At 39.9% G+C, this 15,621-nt stretch overlaps 1 protein-coding gene across 1 annotated transcript in view; it reads left to right on the top strand.

Annotated features, from left to right (window-relative positions):
- Positions 1-15,621, top strand: part of TGFBRAP1 (transforming growth factor beta receptor associated protein 1) — a 66,724-nt gene that overhangs the window by 37,047 nt on the left and 14,056 nt on the right. The window contains exons 6-10 of the mRNA XM_036756329.1: positions 4,818-4,900; positions 8,228-8,569; positions 10,445-10,502; positions 11,940-12,083; positions 15,250-15,396. Of these exons, the coding sequence (XP_036612224.1) occupies positions 4,818-4,900; positions 8,228-8,569; positions 10,445-10,502; positions 11,940-12,083; positions 15,250-15,396 (774 nt within the window). The remainder of the gene's footprint in view (positions 1-4,817; positions 4,901-8,227; positions 8,570-10,444; positions 10,503-11,939; positions 12,084-15,249; positions 15,397-15,621) is intronic.

Here is a 15,621-nt window from a genome sequence, read left to right on the forward strand (position 1 = left end):
CCCCTCCAAAAAAACCCCAGTTATAATAGTAATATCAAAAATCACTGATCACGGGTGTATTAGCAAGGCAGTAATCACAATATAGATGATAATTGTCAAAATGCCTATGTGGTTCTGAAGAGGTTAGGGAACTGTATGTTTTAGGGGTGCTTGAGACCCCAAAATACCAACACACTGGGTCCTGCTCAAATGAATTTGACTCAAGCCTTCTCACAGCCAAAGAGAAAAACAAAGTTTATTATAGATTCACCATAATGGCTTGTCTTAAGAAGTCTCACCTTTGTGACACTCATTTTCACAAGCGGTCCAGATTCCATCTGAGGTAGATGGAATCTGAGCACCGTCATGGAGGCAAGATGAAACTTATATACACAAAGATTGTGGGAGAGCTCTAGGGTGGTCCTGGGGTGATGGGAGGAGTAGTTTGGGGAAGGTCTTGAGGAGGAGCTTGATGGGATGAGGTCAGACTCCAGGAACCAAGAGAATGGGATTAAGGGTGGGAAGTAGCTGAAGGCTACCTGGAAATGCCAGACAGTGTAGGAGTAGGCTAGTTTAAAGGTAACAGATTTGGGCATAGACACTTTTATAGGTTAAGAGTAACCCAGCCTAGAGATTTGGGCCTAGCAATAATGAAAGGCTTATGGCCTCAGGCAAACACCTCATCCAGTGGGGAGATTCAAGGGGGCTCCCACAATCTAAACCTCATCAGTTCTATATCGCAAAATATAAGAGACTCTCCACATAGAAGTCAGAAGTAATAAAACATTGTTCAGATACCAGAGAACCAGATCCCCAAACCAGTAAGCCCAGTCTATCACAGCAGCAAAGAGTTCAATACACAAAATCACCGCAGAGAACCACGCTTTCTCACAGCCGTCCACCCCTCTGCTGGAGCCTTGCCACCAACAAACACGCTCACAGCACAGCCACGTCTGCTCTCTCTCTGCACTTCCTGTGACACACTTTGCTTTTCCTCTCAGCAAGCTCCTCCCACCACACGTGACTTAGGCTTCCTGCAACGTAAACTGGTCTCATGGCCTATTCATGGGTGGGAAAGATCTTCAAATCGAAGTTGTTATTGCAACAGGTCACTATAACAGATAAAATAAGAATGAAAAAGTTTGAAATATTATGAGAATTACCGAATTTGTGACAAGGAGACATGATGTGAGCGCATGCTATTAGAAAAAAATGGCAGTGATTGACTTGACCTGCTCACCACCGACCTTCAGTTTGTAAAAAATCAAAACAAAAAACCACTGTATCTGCTGTACCTAATCCCCTAGCTGTGTGTGGGCCGGCCTTGTCAGTTGTTTCTTTTTTTTTTTCTCCCTAAACCATCTCTTTTAAAAATGCAATACCTTTGGAAAGGATGGGACCTCCAGCCTTTATCGTCTAATACTTTAACTATCAATGAGCACCTTAACTGGGATTAAATGATTTGCTAGTCTGAGCCAGCCAATGGCTGATTGGGGAACAAGAGGCTCCAAACAAATTTTATCTGAAAAACTTCTGTTTAAGATTAAATTTACTGCCCTAGCCACTGACAGCATTTTCATTGTACTGTAACTGACTCACTGTAATGACCTTCTGACCATCCTTTTACTTGAAAGTTCATGTCTTTATAATAGGATTTGATTTACCAGGCTCAGTCCATTGCATCTTCAAGAAAGTTTTTCTTATTTGCAATTATATCACCTTGATTTTATTTAGTCTAGAGATGGCAATTTTTGTATTCCCATGGGCAGCCTAACTAATCTTCATTTAAAATGATTATCCTACTCTTTTGCCTAGAATATTAACTCTTATCAGCCCATGAGTAATTTTTAAAACTTTCCTTATATAACTTTTCTTTTATAGCCAAATTTATCTAATTACGAAAGATAAAATGTAAGCTCCTTAAGGGCAAGGCCTGTTTAGGTTTGTGGTTTGTATGCCCAATCTATCAAAATACTTTGCACATCAGCACTGAGTGTTTCTTAAATTGAATATCACAAAGTAGGAATGATCGGTGAGAATGTATAAAGTTCCCAGAAGAGGGATGGAATTATCACAAGCGCAAGTGATGGGTTTAGCTGGGGCAAGGAGAAGGGCCACATCCCCTTCTGAGCTTGCGCCAAGCGCCAAATAGAGGGAAGGGGAGGAAACTCAGGATGGCTTTTTGTTTTCTAATTTGTTTATATCTAATTTCTCAGACACCTATTGATTTTGTAAAGTGACAACTACCCTTACTTATTTTCTTATGCTTTGCTGCCATCATGTGGTTGTTGGCTAAAGCCACCCTTCTAAAACTGTACCATCTTTGGTTCTTAATGTCTAGTTGAAAGAGTGCTTTTAAAATTTTTTCTCTTGATTTATTCTGACACCTTGGTTGGAAAAGGATGTCTTTTCTATGAAAATGAAATAGAATCAAGCAGGAAATAGCAGTCCGGTGCCTAGTACACACACTCAAATGCAATATCCAAAAGTTTTAGTATAAAGGTTAAAACGTCACTAAGAGTTTTGGGACACCCTGTCTAATACACACATGTACATATATATGTTTGTGTATATACATATGTATATACATAAACATACATATATTCTCCCACAGAAGGGCTTGAAAGAGTAGTGAAAGCAGTTAAATGAACTGAGGATGTTATAAATAGATCTAGAAATCTTCAGATTATAAATTTCTCTTTTACCACAACATTTTTATTTTTTAATATCAAATTCATATTTTTAGATCTGAAAGGAACATTAGGCTATGAGACTTAGGTACCAGTCCTACCTCTTTCAAAAACATGTGGCACTTCTGGGCCTCACTTTTTCATCTATCAAGATAAAGGGCTATTCTAGATGATCTCTAACATCCCTTCAAGGGCAGTCATGATTTTTATAATCCTTTGTTATGGATAAGGGATTCCAAAAGGGAGTAGTGGCAGAGTGGAAAGAATGCTGAATTTTGAGTCAGAAGACCTATGTGACTTTATGGAAGTTTCTGGGCTTTGTTTTTCTTTTCTATAAAATAAGGAGGTTGACCCTTCTCCACTAAGGCCCCCTCCCAACTCTAAATTTTTGAGTCTATGAAATACTGCAACTAGAGTAAGGCATAGATTTCTGAACATGGCCAGTGTAGGAATTTGTTTTGCTTCCCCATATTTGTTATAAGGGTTTTGTTTTTCTTTTACCCTGTGTTGGAGGTTTGAGGTGGGGAGATGGAGAAGGGGAAGTAGGAAAGAAAGAAAACAAATGCTAGTTAGTTGAAAAAAAATTTTTTTTAAAGAAATATTATATTTAATGCCAGAAATAAACTAGAGGTATGGGTCATAGCTTTAATTTCTATTTTCCCTAGCAGTAATACAATTACCTTTAAGCTTAGCTCAAGGTGTTGGGCCTCTGAGGCTGTGTTCAAACTGAAAGATATAGTTGATTAAGATTAATCATTAAGCTAGGGGTAGTTACTGGCTTACACCTATATCCCCTGAAATTAGGAAGGCTGAGGCTGGTGGTTTTCTTGAGCTGAGGAGTTCTGAGACTCAGTGGGTTAAAGCTGATAAGGTGTTTGCACTAAGTCTGCACCAGTATGGAGAGCCCCTGGAGACAGGGGAAGGAGGACGCTGGAATGCGTGAGGAGGGAGACAGGGGGAAGGAAGAAAGGAAAGGAAACATTAAATATGATTACTTAACATTTCTTGATAATTTTGATCATGTCTATATCTTTATATAGATAATAATTGAGTTATACTTCACTTCTTGCTATGAAGTACTAACTGGTTATAAATAAGAAAATAGTTGAAAATCCTTCTGTGGATTAGGGGTAATTCAGATTTCCTAAGCCTCTAGATTGTGCCCATTGCAGCAGGATATGCAGAAGTAAGAGGTGGTTCCTACTTTCAGAGGGCTTATAGTCTAATTGGACAGACAAGAAATGTATGTGTGTTATATATGTATATATACACACAGACATATTCGTACACATACATATATATACTATATATGTATATATGCAAAACAATTAGAGAATAATTTAAGACATCATATACACAGGTTCAAGATATTCTGTCAAAGCCACATAAAAAGAATTCAGAGAATTAAGAAAATGATAATTGTGGATAGAAGATAGGTAGCCTGGTTCCTTTGGGCATTTGGAGGAGGTGGGTTTTGAGCTAGGCCTTGAAAAAAGTATAAAACTTGGATCTGGCATGGAATAAGCATGGCACATTGGGGATGTGGGATGACAAAGAGATCGGCCTGTTGGGAGTAGTGGGCAAGAAGTCTAGACAAACAACAGTGCAGATGCTTTTGGGGAAGGTACTTAAATAGCAAACTGAAGAGTGAAGTCTTGATTTGATAAGCAACAAGGAGCTATTATAGGAGAAATGATGTGATAAAAGTGATCCTTTAGGAAAATGAATCTGGATGAATCGGAAGGAGGGACTAAAATCAAAGATATGATCTTAGCCAAAGAGCACTAAAGTCCAGATACCGATGCCTCTTCACATTGTGGCATTAGCCTTGGGTCCTTGACTGTGATGTTGGCAGTGGAGCTTCCCATTGAAGAAAAAGCTTTGAATATGGTTCTAGCGACAGGCCGTGTTTGTCATTGGAAGACTAGCCTGTCTAACTCTGGGGAGGCTTATCACCCAAAGGTTTGCCACTCACATGATTTTTTTTTAACCATACAACTTATAAGATTATCTACCAAAGTACAGAGGAATTTCTGATGTATATTGGTAGAGGGAATTTCTCACACTGATGAATCGAATATCGATTAGATATCGAAGAAGTGATGATTTGTTCTCTCTTAGAAATGCAAATCGTCTCTTTCCTTGCAGGTAATGTACAGAAGAATCCTGCAGCAGGCGGGGTTTATACAGTTTGCACAGCTTCAGTTCCTAGAAGCTAAAGAACTCTTCAGGTAAATTGGAATGTTGGTGTTAAAGCTATCATCACCTTGATCCTCCTGAACAAAAAAAGTAGGTTATGCTCTTCAAGGTCAGAATATAATGCCGTAGGACAAATAGTAACCAGTTATAAGCAGGAATTCTAGTCCCCAGGGAAAATTCATTTGAGGGCAGGTGAAGCTCCTGAAGCCTCCGCTGGGGAGGTCAGCACTTGCTGCCGTCACTGCTGTCCCTGGGTGTACGTGGCACGGGTCACCAGGCCTAGCGCTTCACAACAGGCAGTCCAGTCAGGAAAGGTGAGGGAGAGCATATAGCATGGCTGGTAATGGGCCACAAGGTGCACAGCTGCCAAAGAGGACAGCATGTCCTTCCCTCTTCGAGGTGCAGCCGCCTCGGGCAGAGTCCCACTGACCCTGTGCTAGTTATGGCTCTGATAATACCATTACATCTTGTACATCAAATAGCAGTGTCAATTATTCCTTCTGAGTTAGTGCTGATTATTTGACTTATATCTCCTCACTCTCCAACTATTTGCAGCTTTAATTAGAATGAAATTAGAGGAGCAAACTATGGCAATTTCTGTGAAGGCAAGGTTATTAAGGGTGTTGAGGTATTTAACCTGTCAAAAAAAATGAAAAGGATAACCTTCATAACTCTTAATAATAGGGGGACACTGACCACATGCTCTCTGAAGTGGAGAACGTCCTGGATTTAGAATCCCACGTTCTGGATTTTGGAATTTGCGTTCTAATCCTGATTCTAGTACTTAATCGTCCGTGTTGTCACTTATCTCGTCACTTAACCTCCCTGTGTCTTAGTTTCCTTGTCTGTCCGATGAATCTGAGATCCCTTCTGGCTCCACATCTGCAATCTTCTGTACTTACACTCACATAGCCCTTTTCATTTAGCCAAGTTCATGCATCACAATGACCCTCTGAATAGGTAACACATGGGTTACTGTAATATTATCATAATTATCCCCATCTTACAGATGAGGAAAAAGGCTCAGTGAAATACAGAAGAGGCAAGAGTGGAGCTTGAACCTGGGTCTTCCAAATCCAGAGCAGTCTCTCTTAATGTTACTTTTATTCTTTGTATGGAAAATTGAACAAGAAGAAGTTAGTTGGTTAAACATAAGTACTAGAACAGGCCACCAAGGAGGATTTTGGATTTGCCTCCTATAGTGACTTTATAGGATCATGGGATCATAGTTTTAGAAATGAAAAGGACCTTAGGAGTCAGACAAGGAAACTGAGGCGCAGAAAAGTTAAGTGATTTGCCCAAGGTGACATCGCTGGTAATTGTCTGAGGCAGGATTCAACCCAGAGTTTTCTGACTCCCACATCCGTGCTTTCTCTACCATGTGCTTTCTCTCCTATCCCATTAAAAAATGGGAAAGCCTGCTTGTCTTAAATTCTTGTCCTGTTCTATTAGAGATACACTCCATCTTTATAATTAATCCCTCTTCAAAGGCATACCTTCTTTTCCTCCCACCCTTCCTTCCTTCTTTTCTTCCTTTCTTCCTCCTTTTCTTCTTTTTCTTTTCTCCTGAGAAGGGGAGCTATAGTATCCTGAAGCAATCCTTGGTTCCGTGTGCATCACTTCCTCATGGCTGGCACTTTTCACTTTCCATGCCCTCTGAGCTCAATGGGATGGCAGCAGCTTTGCATACTTTCTTTTCACCCAGCTTACAAAGAGACAAAAAAAAGAGACCTACTACCATTTTTTTAAAGTGCTGAAAGACAGTTGCCTATAGAAGAGGTTTGTGGTTTTCCTTCTGATACTGGTGTATGTTATGGCTGCTGCTACTAAAAGTAACTGACAGAAAGCATTGTAGAGTTTGCAAAACTTTCTACATTTGACACTGTGAGGTAAGCACTACAATATTATTATCTCCATTTTTCAGATAAGGAAATTAAGGCTTCGAGAAATTCAGTGACTCGTGCATGTTTCCATAGCTAGTAGGTGTCAGCATTCAAACCTAGTTTTCTCTGAGTTCTGTACCCTCTCCATTACCCCATCAAAAGTGAATCTTACTCATTCCTGCTTGAAATTCTACGCTATTGTATAGCCAAAAAGAAAGTTGCTCATGAAATGCTGACAGGGATTAATTTCAATTCACTATTCATTAAATACCTATTATGTTCAGTGTGCTATCCGAGAACCTGGAAATATTAAGGTGAGATAAGACATAGTTCTTACCCCAGTCTAACAGGAGAGATAAGACAAATATATAGCTAACCATAATACAAGCTATAATAAAGATGCATACAAGTGCAACGAAAGTAGTGTGAGAAATGCACGGAAGAAGACGTGACTTTCCACCTGGGGGAATCAGGTACAGAATAGCTTCATGGGACAAAATAGCACCTAAGCTGCCCATAAAAGAACAGAGTGTTTTGACAGGTAAGGATGTGGAAGAGCACCATTCTAGGAATTGGAGTGACCGGTATTAAGGCACACAAGCAGTAAAGCATGCATGACAAAAGCAGTGAGTGGTCCGTACTCCAGTTAGTCTAGACGGCCGATGTGTGAAGGGAAATTGTTTGGAGTAAGATTGAAAAGGCTATCGTGGAGGGCCTTGAATGCCAAGTTAAAGAGTTTATATTTTATTTGGTTAGCAATTACAAACCAAATTATGAAGTAAAAGTCATTCCGCTTCATAATCTGGGCCCACATTCCCATAATTCCCTTTATATTAAGTGTAGCTTATAATTAAGGTTACAGTCTCTTCTTGCATTTACTTGCTCTCTTTAAAAAAATGGTTCCAAAGTCTTTTGAGAAAATACTTGTGAAAAGTTTGAGGATCAAATGAGATAACATATGTAAAGTGCTTTGTAAACCTTAAAGTCCTATATAAATGCTATAGAGGTTTTTATTTAGTTAGATTGAGGGTTGAAATAAAGAGCCCTTTAAAGCTGCCACCTTTATGAATACCATATATTACTCTCAGATGTTCTGAAGATTGCTGTGTCCTCCTGGCTTAAACAAGTTGCTCATCATCACATTGATTTAGACTTTTTTCCCCTTTGGGAAACCTTTATCCTTACAGGGTTTCCCAACTTCCTTACTCAGGAAGTATATGACTCATCACCCCTTTCTTTCCTCTTATATTAGTTTTAAGTTCTGAATATATAAGTATATCTACAGAGACAACTCTAAATAAGTTGTAATCTGTGCCAAGTTAAGCTCACAAATAAATAGGTCTTTTTTTTTTAAAAGAATGTCTCCAAGACCAGAAATATGTATATGTTTGCACACAACCTCAGTGTTGTTTTTGTGTGCCTATGTGTACTCTTTCTTTCTTTTTTGCTTCATTTAGTTTGACACTGTAATTGCAGAAGCGGCCAGCTTGATGTCCGGGAGCTGATATCTCTGTACCCCTTCCTGTTGCCTACAACTTCTTCATTCACACGGTCTCACCCCCCTCTGCATGAGTATGCAGACCTGAACCAGCTGACCCAAGGGGACCAGGAGAAGATGACCAAGTGCAAAAGATTCCTCATGAGCTACTTAAACGAGGTCCGTAGCACAGAAGTGGCAAATGGCTACAAAGAAGACATTGACACTGCTTTGCTCAAGTTGTATGCAGAAGCGGATCACGAAAGCTTACTGGACCTTCTGGTCACAGAGAACTCCTGCCTTTTAACAGACAGTGTGGCATGGCTTGAGAAACACAAAAAGTGAGTCATTCTTTCCAAGATGGGATAGCGGTGATGCATGTTCTAGCCACCCTCCATTGAGAACTGAATCCTAAATCCTTCATTCCTGAAAGATACGGTTGGTAAGGGCTACTGTCTAGAACATTGATTTGTAACCTAGGGTCCATGAATTTTTTTAATATATATTTTAGTAGCTGTATTTCAATCTCATTAGTTTTTTTTTTTTTTTTTTTGCTATTCTGTGTATTTCAAAAACATTCTGAAAAGGGGCCCTTGGTCTTCTTCATCAGATTACCAAATGTGTTCATGTCACACACACACAAATAATTAAGAACCCCTAGTCTAGAAGTTAAGCCTAGGTGGCATAATCCTAAAATTGGAGAATCATTCTACTAAACCAGAATGGTGGCAGAAACATGCATAATCATTCAAAACCTAGGTCAGATTCTTTTACTGTGGTCTTGGTTTTGAGATTCCATTCTGACATCAAGGGATCTCTGGGTAGTACAATTAGTATTGTCAGTCTGTTAAAGTTAGTTAACATCAGTCACCATTAAACAGCTTTTTCCTTGAGTAAAGTAATTCTTACATTTCTCCTTTACTTTGGGAGGGCTTCATGCTTAAATCTATAGATTTATACAGATGAAAGAAGCTACATCAGCATTTTATTAAAAACTAATGATGCCCTGCAGTGAATGATAACTAAGCTTAGTGCTGGCAGGGAACAGGAAAAGCTTCTAAAAATCTTAATACAAGTCCAGTTCTTAATGGTTGAGTGTTTCAGCCTTGAAAGAAGTTACCTTCTTCAGCTCCTTAGAAACTACTGAATAATAACAGGATTAAGGTAGTGCTATTTATTTCTTCCATTTCCCTGGAACCAGTTTAGCACATTCTGCTATATAGAGTGGTCACTTATGTAGAGCATCAGAATTTTTAGTGTCTAACTTATTAATGAAATGCTCCCACTCAAGTGGTTCTTAAAGTATTATTGATAGCATAATTATGTTAAGAAAATACGCTGGAACCTATGTAATTATATTAAGAAAATACACTTTAATGCTTTACAGGACCAGGAACCCAGAATACTACTGAAAGATACTTAGGGAGTTTCTCCCTTCAGGGAAAGAACCAGACATTTCCTTTGTATATCATGGCTTCCTCAGAGGAATAGTGGCACAAGATTGGGACTTTTCCCTGGCCATTAATATTGAATGTTTGAATAAGACACTGTACCTAACTGTTCAATAGGATGCCTAGAACACTACTGGGTTCCATGCTTATCATTAGGAACCTTAGGCTTCCATTCTAAAGCCATACAGCTGGCAGAGCTGGGACTAGAACCCAGATTTCTGACCCCTTTGCTCTTGTCCAGGGTCACACAGCCAGGATGTGTCCAAGGTGGGACTTAAACTCGGGTCTCCCTGGCTTTTCACTATGCTACGTTGCGTCTTGTGTCATGGCTAGTTACAACTAGAAGTTGTAGAGAAGAGAGACTGTTTATGAAGTGGTGAGTGATATATACATATATTTTAAAAATCATTCGGAACACTGCACTTTAGGGCCAGGGGTAGCACATTTTATGCTGAGATTTTGTATTTAAAATAAAAATTTCATCAGGGATAAGTTTTCATTTTTTCAGCACCTCAGATTTGAACCATATGATATTAATCCTCCTTACCTTTCCTCAGTGGCCATCCTGTGCTATATGTACATTTCCCATAGAAAACCAAAGCACATCCATCCACATAAGCTGTTTGTGTGCGTGTGTGTGCGCACGTGCGCGTGTGTGTGCATGAGACACACACACACAAACACACACACACACACACACACTTCAGTGCTCCATGAGCAAGATGGAGAAGGCCATACACTGACCACTTTTATTTTTTCTTTCAGATATTTTGCACTTGGACTCCTTTATCATTACAATGGCCAGGATGCCGCTGCTGTGCAGGTTTGTTTGGACTCTCTTGAGTAGCAGTGTACTTTTTAAATCATACCGGGTTGATGGGTGTGAACACTGATTGGTCATCTTAACTTGATTTACAACACTTTTCTAGGACCCAAAAAGATGCACTTTTTGTTTCTGTGATGTTTAAAATGTTTCAAGAAACATAATTCCTAGATAATTTAATCATTTTATTAATAATGCCAGCATTTTAATAAAAGGATGGTCATTTGACTGAGTCTTAGATCAGGGCTGTCCAACCTTAGGTTTTTTATTGAAACAATAGACAATATATTTTGATTTGCCATTTTAGTGAGAGCAGGCTTTGTTTATGCATTTGTGCATAAACATAAAGCATTTATGTAAAGTTCTGTGCTTGTAGGAGGGACCACCCTGTCTTAGACCAAAGGAATTCATGGCAGGCTTTATGCCCTTTCAGAATAGGAGTATTCCTGAGGGTGGCAATCAACTCTTATTGGTTAACAATTCTTTGAGAAGTGGAATTTACCAAGAGGTGAGCTTACTCCAGTGAGGGCCTAAGAGTGAAATCTTACTCTTCCAGATACTCTCCCTATACCCAGACCACCCCTAGCCTTGGGCAATCTAGACGGAAGGATCTATCTCCACCCAAGTTTGATTGAATGGAATTCACCTGAACTAGAGATTCCTTTTAAGGTTGGGTGGGATCTGGTAGAGGAGAAGGTTAGCTCAGCCTTCCGAGACCGTCTTGAAATGAGGACAATAGAAAAAAAAGGGGGAAAAGCTGAATCTCCCTAAATCATTAGTTATTAATAATCATTTTTCTCATTCTTTTGGTAGGATGACCATTCCTAAGGAAATGTTACCAAAAGCTATCTTCTTATCCTCACATCTCTACACAAATTTCATAGTAATTGGGCTAATGAACATTGAAATAGAAAACAAAACTATTCCGTGGTTTGATATGTGGTAGCATTGCCACAGCAAAAGTGGTGAAGACAGCGATTGTCATTTAAGTCACATACTTCTAGTGGGCCCAGTCATAACTGTAGGTTCTCTGGAAGTGACCTTATATGAACTCATTTTGAGAGGAGCCTTCAGCCCCTTGCTTTTGGGGGGTTTTTGTTTTCCTTTATTTTTTTTTTTTTTTACCAACTACATACACAGTGCTATTCGTAGAATAATGTCAAGATAAAAAGAATAGTTAATCCCTGCTTCCTGTAGAGAAGTGGTAGACTCAGGGTGCAGAATATGGCATACGCTGCTATGTTTTATTTAATTGTACTTGTTTGTTACATTGAATGGTTCTATTGGGGAGGGCAGGAATTGCTGGGGAAGTGACGGTGATGTCACAAAAATTAATAAAACTCAAAAAGAAAAATAGAAGACAAAGTGCCTCGATCTTATTTAAGCCGATTCAGGGAGATGTACAGTTAATTAACATATTTCTTTTCCTTTTTCCAGTTGTGGGTGAACATTGTGAATGGAGAAATCCATGACTCTACTCGTTCAGACCTTTATGAATATATTGTTGATTTCCTAACCTACTGCTTAGACCAAGAACTAGTGTGGAAATACGCTGAGTGGGTGTTGCAGAAAAGTGAGGAGGTTCGTACTTCATAGATATCCTCTTTCCTTTTCATTGAGGAAAAAAATGTTATTTTTGGAGAAAAACATATTGAGCACTTTCTGACTTGCATTTTGCTTTTTTTTATTCTCCCCTTAACACCTTCCTATCTTAACACCCGTCTTAACTTGAGCATTTAGGCAAGTACCCTATTTCAGAGGCACTGTGGCAGGCTTTTGTGATTTATCTCTTGAGGCAGGTCATTTCTTGCCAGGTCATGTTTTGTAGCTTTCCCTATGAAATGTCCTTTTTCTTTGGGAAACTTCACCTAACAGGGTAACGTCTGTCATTTCTCTTCCTGTGGGCTAGAGCAAGTTGGAATGAATGATAGTGTTCCATTGCTGGGCTCCCCAAAGGAGAGGGATAGACCAAAGTCAGAAGTGCAGAAACGTGGCAGTCCTGCATACTAGGTACACCACCCCATGAGGATCCATTGTCCACCATTCCCATCTCTGTTGTTAAGTTCTGTCAGTCAGAGCCCAGGGCTGGTCTGCTTTGGGGCCGGAGGTGCAGAAAGGCTGAAGCTATAGACTAGAGTGTGTGGAAAGATTGTGTCTTGGGCAGGGAGAGAAAAGAAGGCAGGAATGAAGTGTGGTCATGCCAGGAGGTAGGGATAGGGGTTGCACTGGGGAAGGGTAGGGTTGCTGCTGCCATGTAGCACAAAGTCCTTTATTGAGCCCTTGTGTGTACTAAGCATTGTGTGAAGTGCTGGGATTATGAAGAAGGGCAAAAACACTGTCCTGCCTCACAAGGAGGAGCTTACATTCTAATGGAGGAGACAGGATGTAAACAACAGTGGAAGAGAGTGGAAGGAAGGCAATCTCAGGGGAGATACAAGCAGCAAGAAGCCTGGAGGCCTCCTGCAGAAGGTTGGATTGGAGTGACAACATGAAAGCCCAGGGTTCTAGCAGGTGGAGGTGAGGGAGCAGAGCATGTCCATCAGAGGCACAGTCAGGAAGTGGAGTGTAATGTTCAAGGAAAGCAAGTAGTCTAGTGAAGCTGGATTCATGGCAGAGAAAAAGTATAAGGGGATGGCAAAGGTAAAAAGGGGCCAGCTGATGAAGGGCATTATGTGACTAAGGATTTCATTAGAGGTGATAGAGACCTGCTGGAGATTATTGAGTAATGGGTGGACATGGTGAACCCTACACTTTATGAGGATAGAGTATAGGACTGGGGATACACTTGAGGCAGGGAGACCAGTAGTCCAAAAAGTAGAACAGATGCAGTTTCAAAGAAGTGGGAAAAATGTCTGTTCCCTCCATGTAAAGCACTGAACTGCCTGAATTCACCTTGGACCGTGGGGATGAAGCCTGTAGTGCAATGGGGCACCTTTGGCTAAACCAGCTTTTTATCTGGGACAAGTTGTCCTGGATTTCAGTACCCTTGGGGGGTTCGATGAAGAATTTGCAACAGTTGTGCCACGTACCTGGGAAGTACTGCCTCTGTTCTCCGTAAAGCTGTTTTCAAAGAGGACACAGAAGCTGCTGATGGCCAATGATAGCGGTGGGAACACTGTACATCATACTCTGTGAACAGTATTAAAATGTCACTCTTGGTCTTGTTTAGTCAGTGGGAGAGGAAGCGTGAAGAGTCCTTGTACGGTGATTGAGCTCTCTCTCCGGAAACTTGTGGATTTTGCTTTCAACAATATCCACACATTTCTTGGGGTATTTTGCTGTGTTTGACTGTTGTTTTCTCACATTCAAAAGCTCATTTCCTCATCTTTCCACAGTGTTGTGTAAATCACCTAAATCTGTTATATTGAAAACACTGAGAAGTATTATGAAGACGAATAGCAGTTCTAGATAGGTAGTCAGCTCTCAGCAGAGGAAGGTAGTGATATAAAAAATTCCAAAATAATGAATGATCCAAAAACCCTATGCTTTTACATTTTATTATAATTTTTGCCCCTCATTTGCCTCCCCCACTTTCTGCATGTTTCCTTTGTCGTTAAATTTCCCTTGAAATAACTTTTCAATTCTTTGAGTATACATCAGGTGGCAGGAACATGTAAGGTGGCAGGCAGCAACCAAACTAATCATTTGCCACTTAAAACTGTTCAGTCTATATGGACAATCTATGTGCAGATAATGGAGAGTGAATTCTGTTGGATAACTATTAAATGGTCAATTTTTTTTAATTTAATATTTTTGGTTACATTTTAAGTTCCAGGCTGCCTCCCTTCCCCCTCTCCTCCCACCCCCACACTATAGAAGGCATTTGACATAGATATATAGATGTGTACACATACACACACACACACACACACACACACACACACGTGTATGTCTGTATGTAAAACTATACCGTGCCTAGTTTTATTTATCATTTCTTTCTCTGGAGATGGGTAGCATCCTCACAGGTCCTTTGTAGTTGACTTGAGGATTTATAATACTCAGAATAACTTCATCGTTCACAGTTATTCTTTGAGCAGTATTTCTATTCCTGTATATATTTCTGCTCCTTTCATTCTCCATTATTTCATGCAAGTCTTTCCATTTTTTTCTGATGATCTTTCAGTTGTTCTTCAGCAAGAGGACATTGTTATCCTTAGGCGATCTGTGGATTGATCCAAGTTGTTACTCTTCATAGTGTCTAAATCCATGATAAAGTAAAGCCTGCATTTTCTCTGCCCAGCCTTTACTGTGTAATGAGGCAGTCCAGTGGATAGAGCCTGGACCAGGAGTCAAGAAGGCTGGAACTCAGGCACTTATTAGCTGTGTGAGCCCAAGCAAGGCATTTACCTACCTCTCAGGGTTACTGTGGGGGTCAAACGAGATGATATTTGTAAAAAGTGATTAGCACAGTGCCTGGCACATAGTAGGTGTAGAGTGTGTGTGTGTGTGTGTGTGTGTGTGTGTGTGTGTGTTTATATCCCCTTCTTTTCCCAGCAATATCTTTCTATCAGAACTTTAACAAAGAAGTATCAACATTTAATTTGACCTCAGGTTCTGCCTCTGATCCCATGTTGTTTAATTTTTGCCAGCATAAATGTCACATTACTTTGTGCTTGCATACCTTCTGTTGTTCACCATTATTAATGATTAATTCCTTGCCTGAAGTATGAAATGGGCAGTCACTAGAACAGGAAAAGAATAAGGTGACTTTGAAAAGCCTGGTATCTAAAATGTCACTTTATTTCAGGTTGGAGTTCAGATTTTTACCAAGAGACCTTTGGAAGAGCACCAGAAAGATGTCTTTAACCCAGATGACATCATCAACTGCCTTAAAAAATACCCTAAGTCTATTATTAAGTACTTGGAACATCTAGTTGTGGACAGGAGAGTACAAGTAAGTGCTTCAAAAGTGTTTAGTCTTCTCTCTACAGTGCTGTTGATGTACTGGGTAAGAAGGTGGATTGGATGACCTCAGGCGTCCCTTCCAAGTCCAAGATTCCATGAAAAAGTACAGGCTATACTTTCATAGTAATTGTGGGAAGAGGCTGAGTTCGATTACAGAATTTATTACAGAGCACATTGAGTAAAATTGTACCAAATTACCTTGTGTACCATATGG

Source organism: Trichosurus vulpecula, chromosome 4, assembly GCF_011100635.1.
Source record: "Trichosurus vulpecula isolate mTriVul1 chromosome 4, mTriVul1.pri, whole genome shotgun sequence".
In the NCBI taxonomy this organism is placed as follows: Eukaryota; Metazoa; Chordata; class Mammalia; order Diprotodontia; family Phalangeridae; genus Trichosurus; species Trichosurus vulpecula.